Source organism: Centroberyx gerrardi, chromosome 7 (genome assembly GCF_048128805.1).
Source record: "Centroberyx gerrardi isolate f3 chromosome 7, fCenGer3.hap1.cur.20231027, whole genome shotgun sequence".
NCBI classification, from domain to species: Eukaryota; Metazoa; Chordata; class Actinopteri; order Beryciformes; family Berycidae; genus Centroberyx; species Centroberyx gerrardi.
The window spans coordinates 19,501,119-19,521,716 of NC_136003.1; the positions used below are offsets into that span (position 1 = coordinate 19,501,119).

At 43.6% G+C, this 20,598-nt stretch overlaps 3 protein-coding genes across 3 annotated transcripts; all 3 read right to left on the bottom strand.

Annotated features, from left to right (window-relative positions):
* Positions 1 to 2,586: 2,586 nt before the first annotated feature.
* pycr1a (pyrroline-5-carboxylate reductase 1a) lies at positions 2,587 to 6,434 on the bottom strand. The gene is made up of 8 exons (XM_071924270.2): positions 6,312 to 6,434; positions 5,923 to 5,994; positions 5,728 to 5,798; positions 5,306 to 5,485; positions 4,638 to 4,859; positions 4,010 to 4,102; positions 3,747 to 3,910; positions 2,587 to 3,446 (listed from the first exon to the last, which is right to left on the bottom strand). Exons 2-8 carry the CDS (start codon positions 5,987 to 5,989, stop codon positions 3,278 to 3,280), a joined length of 966 nt encoding a protein of 321 aa, XP_071780371.1. The 5' UTR covers positions 5,990 to 5,994; positions 6,312 to 6,434; the 3' UTR covers positions 2,587 to 3,277.
* Positions 6,435 to 7,519: 1,085 nt separating this feature from the next.
* myadml2 (myeloid associated differentiation marker like 2) lies at positions 7,520 to 10,064 on the bottom strand. The gene has a single exon (XM_071924297.2). It carries the CDS (start codon positions 9,289 to 9,291, stop codon positions 8,380 to 8,382), a length of 912 nt encoding a protein of 303 aa, XP_071780398.2. The 5' UTR covers positions 9,292 to 10,064; the 3' UTR covers positions 7,520 to 8,379.
* A 1,514-nt stretch (positions 10,065 to 11,578) lies between these two features.
* On the bottom strand, positions 11,579 to 19,628 carry notum1a (notum, palmitoleoyl-protein carboxylesterase a). The gene is made up of 11 exons (XM_071924276.2): positions 19,012 to 19,628; positions 15,760 to 15,812; positions 15,449 to 15,544; positions 14,641 to 14,701; positions 14,463 to 14,521; positions 14,261 to 14,363; positions 13,961 to 14,152; positions 13,709 to 13,806; positions 13,345 to 13,492; positions 12,928 to 12,975; positions 11,579 to 12,796 (listed from the first exon to the last, which is right to left on the bottom strand). Exons 1-11 carry the CDS (start codon positions 19,335 to 19,337, stop codon positions 12,490 to 12,492), a joined length of 1,491 nt encoding a protein of 496 aa, XP_071780377.1. The 5' UTR covers positions 19,338 to 19,628; the 3' UTR covers positions 11,579 to 12,489.
* Positions 19,629 to 20,598: the final 970 nt, after the last annotated feature.

Genomic DNA, 20,598 nt, shown 5'->3' on the forward strand with positions numbered 1-20,598 from the left:
TATTTTATCTTGGCTACCTCAATGCAAGGGGCGATAAATCTCAGAGCTGATCTCCACCACTCCCTGCCTCCATCCCCACACCTCTGCCACCCCCCACTGTGCTCTTATATGGGCCCTCATCTGTTCTTGTTACCTGCAGGGAGAGGCAGAGATGGGCATTACGCTTTATTGCAAAGCTGGGCTTCTGATGTGGGGCTGGACTGTCTGCTAAACACACTTCAATGCCCTGCTCGCATGAACAGAGATGATGAAATAAGTTGAATATCTGAGCAAGAATGGGCAACTTCTGTCTGTTTACCCCTGCCTATATACTCAACAGTTTCCAAGGTGACTTTTCCAATTGCACAGAGATTCTCCATGGATAATTCATTACCAGCCCTCCATAAGCTTGCATTCTAATAGGCAGCAAATTTGAGCATGTCATATACTGCGAAACAAGAGCATCTGCCGACCAAAAATGAGCAGAGAAACGCTGTGGTACACTGTATTAAATAATGTCACAAGCAAGCCAGTACTCAATAGCATTTAGCCTACCATCCAATAACAAAAACCTGAAGCATTTACAGCTGTCCACACACACCCATCCAAAATACTTATTTTCTAAACTGGCATTTTCTTTCAAAAGCACTGCCAGAGTTGGATGTTATGTTTTTTAACTTCCCATACATCCCGTCATCACACACGACCCAGTTTAAAAAGCCACTCATTGAAGGACTCCATTATAACAACATAGGCATAATATATTGCTTATCATGCATTTTTTAAATGGATTTGACATCGCAGTTGACACCTAAGCACTTAGTCTTAATGTACTCACACCCTATCTGTTTGTTGATGTACATCATGACAGCACTGCAATAAAATGCACATTCTCAGCTGAATGTAGATGAGGCTATTGATAAATGCATGATGGTCATCACTTGATGCTCATGGCTTGATGACTGAGTTGAACTATAAATCAGCACCATTTCGATCTATCTCCTCGATGACGGCAGCTTGGTGATAAACATCGATCCTTATCCACCGAGCAGACCTTTGTCCGGTGGTGCCATGTTTCGGGGTGGATTCTCAAAACGTCTAAATACATCATTGTGATGATTCAGCATGATAAAAATACCGCTGCATGTTTGTTGACTGGGATAATAAAATACTACTGTGGTAAACTGCCAAGCTGCAATAAGATATTAAAGCCAAGGACGGTTTGGTTAGGCATTGCCATTGTTACAATTTAACCAGTGGTTGAATGAATTCTCACTTCAGGTGAACCAATTCAATACTGCTGTCGAAACGATGATTTTGAAGCATCTGCAAAAATAAGAAACCCTTGCATGCATTTAAAACTGCAGCAAAGAAAAACACATTGCACAGATTTATCAATCACATTTATCCTTGAAATAAATGTCACCAGAAATACTACAACCCACCTGATCTCGCTAAACCGCTGCTTCGGCTTGCTCTCGCTCCTTTTCACAACGAGGTGATGAAGCAGCAGGTTTGAAAGGCAAGAAGCGCATGAGTTGACAAACCACCAAGAAGCCCAATAACGGACACAAGACGCCTTGGCAAACTGTCTACTTATTACAATGGCAACCTAGTTACACAGTTTTGACATTCCCCAGTCCTGTCTCCAACGTTACAACGCTTGCTTGTTAAACTGGCAAACAACTCCCCGCCTACAAAACAAGCAAGCGAGGAAATCCCCGTGTTCAGCCTTCCTGCTGTATAACGTTACAGTCCTACGAACAATTGCTCAACTGGGGAAACCACCGTTCACGTGTGAAACGGTTGGCCGTCGCGCATAATCAAAGCCGCTACCGGAATGACACGGTTTAGGCATAACTCAAAAGTGTATACAAAAGATTAGCTGCCATCTCAGCATGGCAGAAACCCGACCATTGTCAAACCTGCCCGACTACAAATACAATTTCCGGCTAGCGCTTTCAAAATAAAACCCTTACTGATTAACATGCGCTTCAACTGCTTGGGTCATTTGGACGCTTTCATTTTGAAGAGAAAATCGTAAAACATCCGGCATTATTCTGGTTATGTCGGGTTAACTAGACGCTGCTGGGAAACATAAGAAGCTAGCTAACCCTAGAAGCTAGCTGCGGCCAGCCCTGCGCCTGTCAGCGGCGGAGCAAAGGCGTGCACACTCAGCATAACAACACGGACACCGCTTGGTTTCGAGTAAGGACTCACCTGACTTAAAAAAATGCCGTTCTCTGATGTTTTAATTTTCAGTGTCCTCTATTTATAGTCACTGGGGAAAAAAACAAACATTGGACGTACGGGTGTATTTCGATCAAACTGACACAGAAGCATGCGCTTCCAAAAGCCAGCTCGTGCTCTCCTTGTTGATTCCTTTCTCTTGTATCGAAGCCAGACGTCATCGTGTTTGGTCACGTGCCTTCATTCATGAAGGATCTTCTTTCCTCGCAAGTAATGAAAGAAAACATTTTAAAAAGGCAATTAACCAATACTGTACAGCCTATTTGCACAGTGTTACATTGAACCTACTGATACCCATGAATTTACTGTTTCTAATTGCGCACTTGCTGTGTAGGCACAAATTAACAAAGTCCACACTCTATTCCCTATATTTAATAATAAAAGCTTTTAGAACACATACAGGACAGTTTCGTGGATTTATAAAATATACAATTTAGATTACAACATTTTAAGTGCTGAAATATTTGTGCAACAACAGAATTCTGGGACTGTATCTAAGCAGGCTGGATTGTAATACCACAGCCAGAAAGCCATGATGTGGAGCTTATCTCTTCACTTCAGACAAGTGGGTTGCATTGCACAGTGAACTTAAAAGGAAATCTAATCATCATTTTTATCCAGTGAAACAATTCCAGGAGTCATCAGACATCATGACTGCCTGAGAAAAGATGCAGAAAGTCACATTATTTTGAAATATTATATATAAAAATTGTCTTTCTATATCAACGTCCAGTAACTGACCAGGAGATGGGCCAGAAATCAAACTATTATGAAAACTTGCATAGGCAAGGCAACCAGTTTGAAATGTAAACTAATCACCCTGATAAACGAAATGCATTTCATGACAGCAGAAAAATATTACTCATAGAAAGCTTTTCTTGACACTAGGTATCATCCTGAATCGAGTGGAATTCTGCCCGTTAATGGACCAATAGGTTGGCTCACGTTTGAACAGCTATCTGCATATAGCGGTTTATTAACAAAACGCATCTTCACTGATGTGACAAGTCACAGTAGACGTGCCGTTTCTCCACCTGTGAGAAACCGCTCAGTTCTTCTTGGTCCTTGGGTTGCTGTTGTTGAAGAGACTGAGCCCGCTAGATTTGACTCCCACACCGGCCGCAGTCACTCCTGGCTGCTGCAGCACTTTGTCCAGAGTGGTCTTCTTTATGGCAGCTGGGGAGATCTGCTCTTGGTCAGCCAAAAACTGAAGTTCCCTTTTTTAAAGGAGAGGAGGGACACAGTGACATTCCTTTACACTAGGATAATCAATTTGTCAATAGATTGCCTGTCACCAGTGAACAAAATTCCCAACGTAAAATTCTTTGCATGTAGGTCCATATACGGCCTGAATTATAGATATGCCTATCAATAGAAAGGTGGAATAATATACTTCCCTTTGGACATATAAGTAATAGAATCAACTTCAATATCCAGTATATCATTATGGCATAAAAAAACAACAGAGCCATGTGTTTGTTGAATTTCTTTGTCTCACCACCCTCTTATCAACCTACCTAGTCCTGATACAGGAGGCCTCTACAGCGTTGATCAGGAGGCTGCGGAAGCCGCCACTCTCCATGACATGTAGGGCGTGGATGGTGGCGCCCCCTGGTGAACACACATTGTCCTTGAGTTGACCGGGGTGCTGCTCTGAGTCTAGTAGCATTCGAGCTGCTCCCTTAAGAGAAATGCAAACAGAGATTCATGTCAGACCAACACCACATGGATTATGTCATATAGTAAACACATATATTTGTTTTAAAGATAATGCTCTTACCAGCAGGGCTTGGGCTCCGAGCCGTACAGCCAGTCTCCTGGGCAAGCCCATCTTCACTCCACCATCAGCAAGAGCATCTACAGCCGTGAATGCCTGCCAAACCACAAATACTATCATGTACACACAAACAAACAAACGACCAATCAGATGACAAAGAGTTGTTAGGCTGATAGAATAAATGGAAACATGCAATAGACTAATCTTCCAGGACATTGCAGGTAAGGCAGACCTGCACAACACATTGGACATCACATGACTGACTAGAGCTGAACAATTAAATCGAAGAAAAAAAAATCGAAATCGCAATATCAATTTCCAAATCGCAGAGGCTGCAAATTAATTGCTTAAGAGAGAGGAGCGTCCAAAATTGATTTCTAAGCAAGGTATTTTAGTGCTTCTGGTAATTTTTGGTCCATGAATCAAGAACATACTGGTGAAAACCTTTCATCATACTCAAACTCAGTAAATTCTGCACACTGACATCTATTTTTTTTTTTAACAAAATCACTTGAAACAATTTTAAAGTTCTAAAAAATGATGATGACAACAAAAACTTTCCGTCTCTATTCTGTCAAATAATCGCAATTAGATTTTTTGCCAATATCTTTCCGCCTGTGAAGTGACTCACGTAAGCGGGGCCGCTGCCACTCAGTCCAGTGACGGCATCGATCAGGTCCTCCTCCACCTCGGTGCAGTAGCCCACACTGGCCATCAGCTGCTCCAGGAGCTTCCCGTCCTCCACCTCGGCGTGGGTGCCCGTGGCGTACACTGTGGCCCCCTCCCGCACCACCACTGGGGTGTTGGTCATGCAGCGCATTACCTTCGGAGCGGGACGATGCAGCTGCAGCTTCTGCGAGGGGTAAGATTGGCACTATTTCAGGGACTGTCTTGAAATTACAGAAAAAAGTTGCTTTTTATCTTTAATGCACAACTAAAGCTGAAATGGATCCAAGTTTATACACTTAATACATTCCAGAATAGAATAATTAATGCTTTGCTTTTATCTGACACCTAAAACTATAGATTTTTTTAGATTACACAACATATGGTATGAGTAGCCTGAGTTGTTTTAAGCAGGAACAGCAAGCCGGTGTGTCATGTTACAGCTTGTGACTGTTCTGCCTGGGGGGGCTGCTGAACTCAGACCACAGAAATATGGCGACAACCATATAGCCTGTTCCTATACTTCACAGGAACTTTGCAGGATTTTCACCATATCACACCACTATCCAGCCATCCACCATCCAGCCCTGATGAGTCAGCACACTGGATAGACAGAGGGCTCCTGTGACTTGCCTTCTCTATGGAGCTGATGGTGACGCCTGCCGCACACGACACAATAAGGTGACGATCTTCGATGTCAGGTCCGATCTCATCCAGTACAAAAGGGATGATGTGGGGCTTCACAGCCAGGAAGAGAACATCACTTCTGTTCACTGTCTCTTTGTTGCTGGTGGTGAGATTCACGCCCAATTTCTGTATAAATGACATTGTTTTATGTAATGTCACTTTGGTATACTTTGTATTTCAGGGGCCAAAAGTAAGCCAACAATAGCCTTCTCAACTACATGTAAACAAAGTAAGGACATTTTCTTCTTAACCCCCCCCCCCCCCCCCCCATAAAAAGTAAACAAATGATACAGAATTAAACAATTCAGTAGAAATCATTAGTAGGAATCACTAAATTATCACTGATACATCCCCAATCGTCTACCCACCCGCAGTCCCAATACTGTGGGCAGGTCTGTGTCTGGGGAACTGGCAGTGATTCTGTGGGTGGCAATCACGCCTTGAGAAGGGGAAAAAAAAAAAAGTTCAGAAATCAATTCAGGGACTGATTGCAATCAATGGAGAGAGCACAAGGCAGATATAAATGGTAATGTATACATGGTGTAAGTATGAGCCAAACTAACCTGCAGCAGAGAACCCTCTCACCAGAGCGTGGGCCAGCTGACCCGCTCCTATGAAACCCACACTCATTCTCCCTGCGGATGTGAACAGTGTTGCAAATAGTAAGTTTGGCAGCGGTGGATCTATTTCCACTTCAACAACAACAGTTAGAGGATGCCCCAATTTCGATAGTAGATCGCCAATAACTTGTGTGCAGCTTAATAGTCTCTGGCTACAGTATTGGTTATACATTGAATATCATACACCAAGAAAGTCAGTTGCCAAGTAAACAAATTCTTACTTCCTGATTGAGCGGAGCAAGCAACACTTCCACAGGTTATTTGGATACATGGCGCTAGACATGCAAACAACAACAACAACAGTAAACATCTGCGCTGTGAAATAGACTTACGAATATCACGAATAGCCCGTGAGCTGACTGATTAACCAACACAGCCACCACTGGACAGAAATATCGACTGACTCTGTCACACACACTCTGTCAACGTGGCCTCGTTGTCTCGCGCTCTGCTGTACCTGGCCGAGAACTCAGATCGACAAGTGACAAAGCCAATGGGTTGGCGTCTTTGGTTGACACGTAAAACGTCCGACCAATCACCGTGGCAGCAACCCAAACGTCGTGGGCGGGCTCTGTGAAGCTGAGAAGCCAGTTGCATCAGGTTGCGTTGTGGGCGTGGGGAGCGAATGTAGGTTAGGGTGATGTCCCGATACCTCCATCTACTGGTGAAAGGCTCGGAAAGCAGGGTGAAGTTTTGCATTGTTCTAGTCATTAAATAGTCTTTATCCAGACTGTTCTGCCAAAGACTCTGCGGGAAGCAACTTTGATGTAACCTAACAACTTGGAGTAAGTAATAATGTTTGTTTGTTTGGTTTTTTTTCCTATAGGAGCGCCCCCATTCTGAATAGAGCAACTCCGACTCCAAATTTATTGATTCTGTTCAACTACGTCCGTCTAATGGATTGGACAGCTGCTGTTAGCATTCAAAGTATTTAACAGCCATCTGGTTGTAAAACTCGGTGGTGCAGCCCATAAAACAACACATTAAAGGTTTTTAGGAAAACATGTTTCCATAACTCTTTTTTGTGTAGATAAAATGTAGTTTACCCTACTTCTACATCACAATATGGCACTATGTCTTATCAAATATTATCATATCACAATGAAATCACGGGTACTTGTAATATGAACCACTGTCAATCACCAACACTCAAATAAGTCTTGCAATATTCATTCAAAGCTTTGTAACAAATGTGAGCTGTGATTTCGTTGTATGATGTTCCCCATTACGAGCACCATGATTTCATTATTAAATATAATGTAGAAATTGAATATTTAAACTTATGACTGAACAAAAATCCATACCATCATGTCTGGTCATTTGTGCCAAGAAATGATCAAATCGAGTTCTATAACCATTTTGTGTGTGATAACAAAAGCCCAAGTCAGCCTGAAAGTCTGTAGGATAGAAAGGCTCACATAACAGTCAAGGCCCACTAGCTGTACATCCACACAAAGCAAATCATACAGAAATCAAGAGACCCGCAGAATATGCTATTCTGTTGTTTATTGAACATAGAACATATCAGAAACATGGAGGAACATTACATCACACAATTGCAGATGTGCTTATCACAAACAATCAGTCAGTTTGATTATATTATCACAATGTTGCCTTTAGAAATTCATCACGGTATCAAACAATTGCATTTAACATTCAGCTGATAAAATTTAAAGCCTACTGAACTTGGCATTACAAATGCGAGGAATAGGATAAACAAGTGGAAGAATTACAGGAGAAATAGTCTGTGACCAAATGCTATGCTGAGATTCATTTTAAATAAAACTTCAACAAAACCTTTTTCCTAATTCTATTTACAAAGTATCTTCAGTGCACACTGTAGGCAAAACACATAATTTACATCAATGAGTTATATTTTCATCGAGTTGACTGTTTAAATACTGTTAAATAAATTGTTTGGCTTTTCAAAGAGCACATTAATAAACAAGTCTGTCTATGACAATACTGATACCAAATATTCTAAACTTTATTATACAAACTCCCTACAGGTCCGTCGTGTTTGAGACCACCGATGCAACTTGGAGATGAGAGATGTGTTTGGTGCTGAGACGGACATATTTTCCAGTGTCCTCTGTGGGCGAAGTTGCTGAGATCAGCTCATCAGCGCACCTGGCAGGCTCTCCCTGGTAGGTCACTGCAGAACTGGGGGAAGGCCTTTAAGTTTCTAACATGTATCATGGGTAATACTGTCAGTACAGAGGTGTAATACTAGAGGAACACTGATAGTAAAAAGTGCCACACAGGCATAACGCCATGGCATCTTCAATATGGGTGAGTCCTTCACAGAAACTTGACTGTGGAGAGTATTTCTGACGTGGCCTCAAACTCTCTCTAACTGTCTGTCTCTGAGGCCAAAGAGGCCTAGAGGGGAAGAGTGTCTCAGACGGCAGAGTTGGAGACAAAGCGGATCCTCTGGGAGTAGACGAGGTCAGTGAAATATAAGATCATGTTGACATTGGTGAACACTGCCACCACCAGCTTACTGTCCCAGGGACAATTCCCCCGCGGGCAATCGTCAGGACGAGCGGTGGTGCCGTACTTCCTGTCGAAGCTGAAGATGGGCCAGACCAGTGCAGTGCTGAGGTAGAGGATCACGGCGAGGAAGGTGTAGACGACCACAAATCGGTCAAAGGGGAAGCGCAGGGCAGAGGTCCTGCCCGACACTGTCAGCACGACCACTATCACTGTGACGGAGAAGCACAGGCTGTACACCACCACGCAGTACTGGGTGGCGATGTATTTGTTGTACTCGCTGTCGTTGGCCAGGGCTCCGAAAATAATGCAGGCCACAAAGCCCTGCACCACCTTGAGTAGACCTGACACGGTGGCCATGTAGCCCACCACGGCCCCTGGCTTGGCCCGGGTCAGGAACACCTCAACCCCATAGGGGAAGCAGCAGACGCTGGAGCAGACGGTGACAGCAATGCGGTAGTTTCGGATCTCACAGCCCTCGGTGGGGCAGTCCGTTTGGAGGAAGTAAACGGGGTAGACCACGGAGGCGGTGATGTACATGAGCGTGGCCAGCATGGCAAAGGCCACAGTGAAGTTGTCCCAGGAAATGGGCATGCAGCTGTGGAGCCGCGTAACGTCCAGGGTGAACACTAGCAGTGTGACAGCGAAGCAGAAGCACCACACAAACATGCAGAAGGTCCCATAGGTGGCACTGTAGCCCGCGCTGTGGGACACTAGGGCCATTATGGTGCAGCCAAGGAGCAGCTGGCACATACGGGCTGCACCTAAAGGTGATAGCACAGCTGCCTTGTTGAGGTAGTGTCCGCCATGAGAGTCCATGGTCTCTGCTGTCTCCTACGCACTGCTGATTTTGCCTGATGAGATTCTGGACCTCCTGTTCTTTTGCTTGGTGTCCTTGAGGCCTACTCTTCTCCTTCCTCAGAGACCTCGCCCTTTTCTTGGTCTGCTTTTATAGATGGTGCTTAATTACAAATCTCTGTAAATTTTTCCTGCACTTGCTTTGTAATTACTGTGGTGTGCTGGAGATCAAATTACACTCAGCCACTGTATTGTAGAACTTTGTACAGTAGCTCGCAATAGTAATAGCTATTTAGTTAGACCTTAAAAAAAAAAATGTTCTTTTAGATGGACTAGAGCTTTTGGGATCTTAAACCACTGTCACTGTCACACAGTTTGAAGTTTAATTGCTGTACCTCAAATAATGCTGGAGAAGTATCAATCCTTTTTCAGTGGTTTTTACAATATGAATCTAAGGCTGTTTTAGAGAACGAGGTCGCATATTACCCTTGTCCAACTCAAAGACTCCTGTGTGTGTCCGCAAATGTCTTGGTTTACCCTTCGATCACCAAGCTGTCCACTGTATCTCCTCAAAAGTTCAAAGCGAAGTGAGATGTCCAATAAGCCTTCCTCTACGAGTCATATCCAAACAGAGACCGATCTTCCAACAGTAGTGCAGAACAGGTGGACTAGTTTGTTGTCCTGTCAGTCAAGTTCCAGTTCTCAATGACTCGGTCCGTGTAATTCTTTGTCTGCAGGCCCCTAACTCCCACTCAACGTCACTCAAACTGGTTGCTCTCTCTCTCTCTCTCTCTCTCTCTCTCTCTCTTTCTCTTGCTGTTCCTCTCTCCCTTTGCTTCCTCTCATTTGATCTCCCACTCTTTCCCTACTCACACAAACACACCCTCTCTCTCTCCTGTGTGTCAGTATGCGCTCAGCGGCTTGCCAGGGGTGGTTCTTGAAATGAAAGTTTGTGCCGAGCCCAGGGTTACAGGCCCCACCAGCTCTATAAATAGGGGGTCTATATTCCACAAAGGGGTGGGGTGGGGTGGGTGGCTGCATGCAGGCAGCGCAGTACGGGGAGTCGTATTTCTGGGGAGCACCCAGGGAGACTGAGTCAGAGAGAAACTGGCATTTATACACAGTGTAATGACAGGGAGGGAGGCTAAGACTCCCATTAGAGACAGAAATTGCATACAGGTCCAGAGGGATGATTATACGTGAGTTATGGCAGTTTTGAGCTATGCCTGTGAGAGGGAAGTGGAAATGGCTTAACAGTTGCTGAAAAAACTGTAACCTGCTATATTAACATGGTTTTTGAGTGTTGCAATGTGCTACGTGATTCTTACAGCCGACCACTGCCTAAAATACTTCTTGAATTTGGTTGTATAATTGCAATGGATGTACTGTAAGCCCCAGAGCTATTTAAAGATTCAGTGTTGGGAGCTTGGGGAGCTGTTGACCTTCACTCCCGCTAAATGTTTTTTTTGTATTGTGAGTGTAAAATAGGAATAGGAATGGTGCAAGAAATAACAAGACGGCACAAAGAGATTTACCTTGAAATATTTGTAATGGGTCTTTTCTTTTAGGTCTGATACAAAGACATGCAATCAACACAAAGAGAAAAAACAGCAATATATTTACAATTTACAAAGAATCACTTCTCTGTGAAAATAGCACTTATAAATATGATTTACATAACAAAATAAATATGTAAATTACCAATGTAGCTTGAGTTTTTTTTCTGTTAAAAAATATGTTACAGAATAAAATTACAATTAGTAATACCTTTCCTTCTCTGGTGTGATGTGAAATAGAGGTCCTTTAAAACATCATTTATAAGACATCATTACATACAACATTGTCATTATATTAAAAAAGTGATTTCTATTATGAAATATAAGAAGGGAGTTACAATAGTGAACACTTGAAAGAACCTATACAAATACTCAAAAAAAATTATACAATACACGATATTTGTCTCCCTTTGAATGCACATTGCATTGATTCTGAGGATTGTTGTACTACTGAGGTGACCTGATGTGAAAATCACATCCTGACACAAATGTATACCCCACGCTCGGGTTTGAACGGTCCTCTTCTGGTGATGTGGCTGGTGCGTTAAGAGGTATAGACTAGAGATGTAATGGCACTGTGGTGTACAGAAGTAGTGATGGAGCTCAGAGGGTCTGCAGGTCCACCTCAGCACCACAATCAGTCTGAGCACTTGACTGAACATCTGGTGTGGAACTACAGTCGGGCATCACGGCATCATCATAGCTGTCGTTACTGTCAAACATGCCACTCAGTCCGTCTGTCTATCTGTCTGTCTTTATTTTGACTCTATTTGCTTAACATGGGGTGACAGGTGCATCTGTTTTTTGTCTGTTTTGAAAAAGTGTAATTCAACCTGGTCTGCATTTGTTGGATTTGTTTATTTTACAAACTATGTGTGACTGTGAACAGCTTATCTGGTGTCATGCCATAAGTTGATTAGAAGAGACCTGGATGTCTCATCTCTCTTTATTTCTCTCTCCCTGTCTGTCTTTCTCTCTTGCCATTGTCCCCCACTGTCCTAGAGGTAAATACAATAAAAGTTCCTCCTGTCCCTTCCCAATCCAGTGCTTTTCTCACCATTTCATGTGTGCCTGTTTGTGCCTTGATATAGGCTATTGTGTGATATGTAAGATGAACCCGACTATAAAAAAAACAGAGTTTAAACAATCTTATATCTTTATACACTCTATAGTGACTACTTAACATAGACAGCATCCTTAAGTCATTGTGGCAGTTGCCTTTTTTTAACAATGACTAAATAAAATCTATAGAGAAGGATGAAAGTTATGTAAAAAACAAAACAAAACAAAAACATCAATGAGCATCCTTAAAACTGGATTACATTCGTGATCTTTTTTTCTTTTACAAGCAAAAGATCATTTAAGAGGAGAGTAGCAGAGAGGTGTGCCTTGTCATGGTGGCATGTAGCCCCTGTACTTGTCACCAGTACTGGGTTGTGAGGAACCATAGGATGAAAGGGAAGGGGATTGTGGGACAAATACAAGCCCCTGTGTTTGACTGAGGTTTGGGCTATGGTGAACAGGAGGTGAAGAGGGGAACAGGCTAGGTAGAATGGGTTGCAGGGGGAGGGAAGAGGGGGGGTTGGAGGTATCAGGTGTGGGGAAACTGGCCAGAGAGGCCAGCCAGCCCTGCTGCTAGTTTGGAGTTAGTGTGTGTGTCCCTTTAGCTGCCGCTGCTGAGCATGCCCAGTAGCTTGCTGGGGTCCATGCCCTGCTGCTGGGCCATCTTCTGCACGTCGAAGCCCATGTGCATGAGGAACTGGATGACGTTCATCTCCTGTCCTGTGAACTGGTCTCGGATGGTGGGGCAGGTGGGGTTGCAGTGTGGCCAGGGGCAGCTGTCAATCAGATGCACAGGACAGCCCTTGGGCGGGGCCTTGTTGTTCCTGTTGTTGTCGTGGAGGCTGCGGTCCCAGCAGTGCAGCGCCCGGGGCAGGGAGGTGCCTTTCACCTGCACGTCGATCCAGTAACTACAACACAACACAAGAGGGCGCTGTCAGCTCACACAAAGAAAGCCCCAAACACACAAACGCTCTGAGCAAATGACCTTCTCTTTTGACAAACCTGCGCTGAAGGGGTTTGAAATTTAAATAATACTCACCTTCTGGTGATAACTTCATGTGATAGGCAGGCTGGAGCAAACATAGCCCTGAAAAAAACAACAAAATACATTATTCTTTCCTAACAACGTTTTCTTGGAAGTTTTTCCTTATGCTTTGAGTCGTGTAAGGCTGGTGGTGCTGGGTAGATTAGGCTGTGTAGAATAGGTAGGCTGTTATGTCTTGCTAAAATCTGCCTTTGTGTGTCTTGTGCTTTTTTTTTGCGTTTTTCCTATATCATTCTGTTCTATGGTTGATTGTTGATCAGTTAGATCTAGTTGATCAGATCATTCTCTGTAAAGTCCTTTGAGACATGCATGTGTTGAAGGGCTATATAAACAAACAAACTTGAACTTATCTGAAACCATGCTATAATTCCATTTAAATTATTTTGTTAAAATGCAGGCAGTGGCTCTTACGGGACGTCTTTGAGTGTGTTCCTTAGCTCGATGCCGAGGTTCTGGATGTAGCGCCACTGGCCCTCCTGCACAGGCTGGCCAGTCAGCTGGATGTTGTCCACTGTCAACTGGGCCTCGTCAAACAGCCACTGGACCACAAACACAGGGCCTGCACAGAGGGAATGGACAGTGAGATTCATATAGGGAATTATAGGCCTACAGTAACACACACCTACACAGATATTTGCAAGCATGTGGACATACACACATACACATACACACACACACAATTTGGGCTTGTATAGCTATATTCATAAAACACACAAACATTTGAATGTACAGTACGTGCATATTTACATAGTAAAGAACAAGACCAAATACTCACTCTTTATTGATGGGAAGACTCTGTATCCAAAGAAACAATTCCACTCCTCTCCTTCATGGGTCTGCCTGCACCTCTCTGGTACCACTCCTCCCCAGTACCTGACAGGGCAGGTGAAAGGTCAGGGCATGCTGTTTTTATGTTAACAACTTCATGAACACTCTGTAGTACCATTATCTCATCATTTGACTGCAACTACAATCGGTGGCATGGCCATGGCATAAAAGTGTTGACAGTCATCAGTGGCTCCCATACTTGATGCCTCTCTTGATGGTCTCGGTGGGGGTACAGCTGACGGTGTCCACACAGTCAGTGCAGTGGTACTGCTTGTTGTCCAGGAACCAGCCGGAGTCGGACAGGCCTCGCACCTGTATCCCAGTGTGCCCCAGCCCCTCCAGCAGCTCTGCCACACGGTCCACATTCAGCAGGACCCCCGTACCGCCCGCACTGCAGGCAGGAATATGCACAAATATTAATGAGATGTAGGAGATTTTGAATTTAAACTCAAATAGGGGAAATAGTTAAACACAGTAAAAGTTTGACCCGTGAACAAACCTGCTTCCTGCTAGTAGTAGGACCTTGGCGTTATCCAGACCTTTGTTCAGCAGGTCCTTCACAACCTCCTGAATAATCAGTGAGCCCATGAAGGCATAGCCACCTGCGCACAAGACAAAGAGATGCTAGCACTGTACAGTAACATTGCAAATGTTATAGAAGGAACAGGTGTTATGAGTTTGGTTATTCAATAACGGCTTACTCTGATCTGTTTTGGCTGTAGCGCCACTCCACACATCGCTGGAGCAGTAGGGGATGAACCTGCACAAGGAACATAATGTCATGTTAAGGCCTCTTACCTGCTTATAATTACAGTGTGCAGGATGTTAAAATTACCAGCAATGATTAAGCATTATACGCACACACAAAAGGCAACTTACACCATGTTGGCATTCCACCAGTGAGGGTTTTCCTCAGGCAGTGGCGACAGGATCCCCGTGCCTGCAGAGACAGCCGACAAAGGCATAGATCAGCATGTATCATTAGCCATCCTGACACTCCCAGACACATCCCCATCTTCCTCATCATCAGCACATGGATTATAGTTATTACACCACAATGAGAGAGGGAGGCGTCTCTGCTCCTGCAGCAGCGGGCGCCAGGTAGCCCCGCACTGCAGCTACTTTATGACGGGGTGTCGGTCTCAATAACACCGCAGATAAGCACAGATACATCCGATCCGTCTCATTACTGAGGCTTTACAGTGGGCTCTCTGTGCTTTGTTCACCGTGTGATGGGAGCGGGATCCGACTTTGCTACAGGCTTTGCTCCGTATAGTGGAGTAACGGTGGTGCTGATTAGGGCTGAACAATTAATCGAAATTTTATCGAAATCGCAATATGGCCTCCTGCAATTTTCAAATCGCAGGAGGCGCAATATTTGTTAAAGGCGAAATGTGTGTCAAAATACCATTTTAAATTAAATATTGTCGTGCTGCAGAGATGTCCTGGCCTACACATCATATTCTACAGACTTAAGAAAACATCTTTGTTTGGTACAGATCCCTGCAAAAATCACACCATAATCATTTTAATATGTTTTTCAATGAAAATGAGAATAATGATGTAAAAATTATCATTCCCTCTAATATCGCAAATGCATATCGCAATTTTTATATTTTTTCAAAATCGTTCAGCCCTAGTGCTGATGGGAGGGAAGTGTACTAAGGTACGGCAGGCTGAGGCTGACCTGTTTTGGTTTGAGGCCACTTGGATGAGCTCATCAGTCTCCTCATGGTCTCATACCGGCTGTCACAGTTCTCTTTATTGAAGCAGTACCAGCCGCCTGGACATAGGCACACAAACAAACACAACATACATAATTATTTAAAGGCCTGTTTGGGTGGATTTTGTAAAATATTACACTTAAAAGAGATTCATTAATCTTCATTCTTAAAAGCAGATTCTTTGGTCATGCCAAACTAAGCATGTTAAAACTGGATATGAAAGGAGAAACATGATGCAATTCGTTTATTAGAGAGACAAAACCAGAATACTGACCCTCTAGGAATATCAACCACCGTCTGCTGCCTCGGGATTCTTTCAGGTAATACCTACAAGAGACCAAAAAGCATAACAGATCAACACTAACCAACATAACAAACCACATGCCACATACACTTGACTTTTATGCTAATATTACTGTGAATATGATTTGAAGTTCCTCAGTGTTTATTTGGCCGTGCCTGCATGACAGTCAAGCTGACATTCATACGTGCGAATGGCAGAGATACAAGCACGCTACTTTTCACATATATAATACGGCTTATTTACCTATTGAGAAAGAGAAAGATGAGGTAAAGATAATAAGTAATGCCCTCACTGTTTCTACCATCAGTGATGGTAGAAACAGTATCCAAGCGTGAAGGAGAAACACACATGACATCATGACTTTTATCTAAACAAAGATGTCTTGTTTCTTTGTCGATTCTTATCTCTTTACGTTTACCCACAAAAAAAAAATCCCAGCGAAAAAAGGAATTCCGCCAACATTAATTTAAAGAGCACACTGAAGAGAATAATGAGGTAGAAGCCTATATTTTCCCCTTAGGAAGCCAATCTAGTGATCAAATAGGAGATAGAAAACATCCTGGCCCCTATCCTGCTGGGAAAGGCCACTGGATGGTATTCCTCATGTTTAATGTGTGTGGTAAGAGTAAGTAATGTACCATCACATCATCTTCTATTACTCTGAGCTCATCGTTCTTCAACAGTGTCCTCACACACAACACAACCTGGATAAAATCATGGCTCACAGCCATAGGAATGAAAAGATAAGAGAGACGTGGTGGAATAATGCAACTACGGTCAGTCCGTGTAGATGCACACACACACTGTGTTCAGTTTGTTTTTGTTGCTTAGGACCCATAAGTGCCTGAGGTAATGCTTGATGTAGTTGCACCCCTGGGTAGCTAAAGTGAATTTGGGGTCAGATATTCAGTCAGTTCTGGGCCAGACTAGGAATCCCACCAGTGGTTGATGCATGACAGAGTGCGAGATGATGTGTGCTGTATGTTGTCAGCCCAGAAGAGGGCAATGCTATCATGATTCTCCCCTGTCACAGGACTGGCCCATGTCAACTGCATTATCTTACTTTCTTTCAACAGGATATTTATTCAATACTAATACTCGGGAAATCTTACCAGTTGGAGTGTGTCATAAAGTACAGCACCTATAGTCACAGAAGCAAGCATGATGCTCCAAATGTGCCTCAGTGATGCTGACAGATGTTTTTTCAACACATAGTGTATCCGCCCGACTTTACCAATGACTAACCTCCAGTGATTGCCAAATACACTGCAGCAGCATTAAAGAAAACAGACTTGGCAGAGGCTCTGAGCTGTTTGCTCAGACACTGAATCACACTTTGGCTGCATTTAATGTCTTATACTATTATTGAGAGCCACAGTCAATAACGTAGGCTGAGGACAGTGCACTTTACTTCCAAAGAACAAAGTGGAGGCAGGCTTGGCAAGCTGAGCAAGCCAGGAGGGAAAAGCACTGCATCAACCCACTCACTTTAACAAGTGCAAGGTCTAACTCAAGAAAATCAATCACAGGATTTCACTTTCATGTCTAGTGAGGGATTTTTGGTGTTGCATCCTTACTTATCCGTATGATTGTGACAATACCAGTCTGTAAAGCATGTAAAGGCCAGGGTGGAGCAGGGGATGGCTAGCTGGTGGCTGGGTGGATTAGCATCTTGACTGACAGCAGACATAGTGGTGACTGAAACGGCCATCTGCCAACAACTGTCCCCTGTACTTGTCCTCATGCTGCGTTCCCGAAGAGCTAAGAGCTTTACTACGCCAACGGACTAGCCTCTCCACCAGGCACTTTAGGAATTAGACAGGATACTAAATCCATAAAGAGACATGTATATCAAAAACCATTTCAACATGGCAAGTCTGCCCTTTATTCAACTGGTGTAGGATACATCCCAACGGCAGACAGGCATGAAAGCCCCCTGATATGCCATATACAGCATTAATAAAGCATTTGTAAAATATCAATAAATGCAAATAATAGGCCTACACAACACAACACATTCAACAGTGCTTTACATATACTGTCTCTATTACAAGTAAATTTAGGCCATCTAATCTAACCACTGCATTTTCATTGTGGTTACAGCTTGTACAACACTTGTAAAGTTTATCTCCTGTGACACAATAAATAACAGACAGTTTTCAGATACAAGTGAAAGCCACTGAAACTCCCATAAGGGGTAAAGACATGTATCATAGGAAGTAAGAATATGAAGACAATCTGGAGTAACAATAACATCTGCTTCTACAGTTGCCTTTTAGGTGTTTGATGTTACTGAAACATCCATCCCCTCCTGCCATAACTGAATTTGGACAGTAGAATTTGCCACCGCAACCAAATGGGGCAGAAAAACACAGTCTATATGATTGACCATTGTCTACTTTTCTCATCTGTTTGTCTTTATTACACAATAGGAGAGACAGTGGATCCATCTGATATTAATATGCTTTTAGCGCCATGGCTTATCCCTCTTTAGTAGGGAAATCATGCAGGCTTTCTCACTGCCAAATGGATTTGTGCTTAATGACAATGTCAACAATGGCTGTCATTGCAAACAAATGATGGTAAAACACTGATCCAGAGAGAGCGAAAGAGGAGGGAGAGGGGGGGGGGGGGGGGGGGGGGGGGAAGAAAGAGACAATTGAAAACCTAAATCTGAAAACTTTCTGCAGAGCAAATCCTGCATTCTAATTTGAAGCAAAGGAAATGAAGCATAGGCCATGTGGCTATCCGCATATTTCACGCTTCGTTGACGCAAAGCAGCTGTCTATCTTATCCTGAACCTGCCCTGTCCCATGCTGCAACATTGTTCTATTTTGATTTTTTCCACGAGTTGTTTTCAATAGTTTCACATTTTTACGGAACACTTACCACAAACCATTTTGGAACACTTTTAATAAACCAACTCATATAAATATAATTACATTCTGCGCATTACTGTAAGCAGTGTTTTCCTCAGGCCAGATACATGTGGGTTAATTGGATCAGCAGGGGGGCCTAGAGACCGTTTTTCAACCGGGAGGACCCGGGTTCAAGTCAACGCGCTGGCAAACATGCGCCCTGCTGAAGTGTCCTTGAGCAAGACACTGAATCTCCACCAGCTCCAGGTGCTGTCCTATGTAACTGACCCTGCGCTCGGACCTGAGGGTGATCCCATCTGATCGGGATCAATACATTATCACATAGTAATTATTTGGTACATACCCCGCAGGACTCCCGTCGTTGCAGGTGACGGATGTATTCTCCAAAAAGTTCAGCTTCATGTCGTAGTCGAGCTTCTGGGCCGAGCATGGGTAGAGGGACTGCGCAAGGTTCTTCACTTGTGTCATGAAGTTGTCCATGTTCTCCTCCACGGCGGTGAAATCCAGAGGAAAACTCTCCGTGGTTTCCACCCGGTCCCCCCGGTACGTGGGAGGTGGTGCCCGTCGTGGTTGTGGGTTGCGGCCACCCCGGAACCTCCGTGCGCAAAGAGCTCCGGACTGCATCAGCACCAGCAGCAACACTGACGAAACCATTCGGATCGCTGTCATCTTATCCCCGATCAGCCTGCAGGTTTAGGGTTTTTAGGTGTCCTTCGTCCAAATGTCACGTCTCGTCGAGGCAGCAGAAACAAAGTATAGATGGAAACGAGGAAGAAACGACAATTACGCACGGGTTTGGAGACGCCACCACACACTTGCCGTCTGCTCCCAGGAACGCATGAGTTTAAAGTCAACTAAAACCAAAAGTCCTCACAGATCAATCATACATTCGTCCGTTGTATTCTCTGGATATATTTCAACCTTTCAAAGAGTATTCCTATGGCTGTTGACGCATCTATCTACCACAATACAAGCGCCGCTGAACCAAGCGCACGAGCTTGAATGACAACACTCATGCCATGCTCTTGTATTTTATTCAAACTTTCCCCCCTTGTGTGTCCGTCCAGCCAATCGCAGTAGTGGGGCAGGACTCGGGGCATGATCAAGCGTGGCAGACTACCCCCCTTTTTAATTTATAGAGGGGAAAAAATGTCCATGCGTTGGTTCTTTTGATCCGCGATGTTTTATTTGATGTGGCGGTTTTTATTGGCCTCGAAATGCCTATTTCCCATTCCACCACAAATTTATGGAGTGAGAATAAGCATCTTGTTACACACTTGCCTTAGAATCAAGTGGGGAAATACACAACATATCAAAACTCGTGCAGAGCTGGATAACAATATCGGAAAAACTATAATTATTATTATTAGCAGTAGTAGGCTAGTAGTAGTAGCAAAATTATTATTATGATTATTATTATTCACCCATTTGTTTTAATGTAATGTATTGCATTACACTTCATCATTCTTTGATCCATAAAGAACATCTCTACAACTTTTTTTAAGCTGTATAAAAAGGTATTTCCATTGGCTCCAAGTGTGTAATTTGAGTTGTTCAAGAAACACTATGATTTATTTTACCCATATATGTCATAATTGTTATATTCATAATTTTAGGATTATGCATGTAATGTGCCTGTGTAGGTAGGCCTACCCAAAAAATTAAGATCATAATAGGTTATTCTAACTATCGGGGAGGCTTCATCACCTACCTCCACCCCCCAGGGAAAAAAGCCCAAACAACATACTGTATGTATTACTTTGTCTTTATTACACTCAATACAGTTCCAGTATTGACTTAGCTGAGCCGGTCTTGTTTAGCTGCCGAGAAGGGGACGCGGACACTTTTTTATCTAGAAGGGGCCTCTAAAGATCAAAGCAACCATCACTCTTTCTCTCCCCCTCCCTCCCACTGCAGTCCCCTCCAAACT

Coding starts and splice junctions, on each gene's coding strand:
- pycr1a (XM_071924270.2), bottom strand. CDS start 5,989: ATGAGTGTGGGTTTCATAGGAGCGGGTCAGCTGGCCCACGCTCTGGTG. Junction 5,799..5,922: donor GAGAGGGTTCTCTGCTGCAG/GTTAGTTTGGCT, acceptor CCCCTTCTCAAG/GCGTGATTGCCACCCACAGA. Junction 3,911..4,009: donor TCGGAGCCCAAGCCCTGCTG/GTAAGAGCATTA, acceptor ATTTCTCTTAAG/GGAGCAGCTCGAATGCTACT.
- notum1a (XM_071924276.2), bottom strand. CDS start 19,337: ATGACAGCGATCCGAATGGTTTCGTCAGTGTTGCTGCTGGTGCTGATG. Junction 14,364..14,462: donor TACAGCCAAAACAGATCAGA/GTAAGCCGTTAT, acceptor TCTTGTGCGCAG/GTGGCTATGCCTTCATGGGC. Junction 12,797..12,927: donor CATGAAGTTATCACCAGAAG/GTGAGTATTATT, acceptor GTTGTGTTGTAG/TTACTGGATCGACGTGCAGG.
- myadml2 (XM_071924297.2), bottom strand. CDS start 9,291: ATGGACTCTCATGGCGGACACTACCTCAACAAGGCAGCTGTGCTATCA.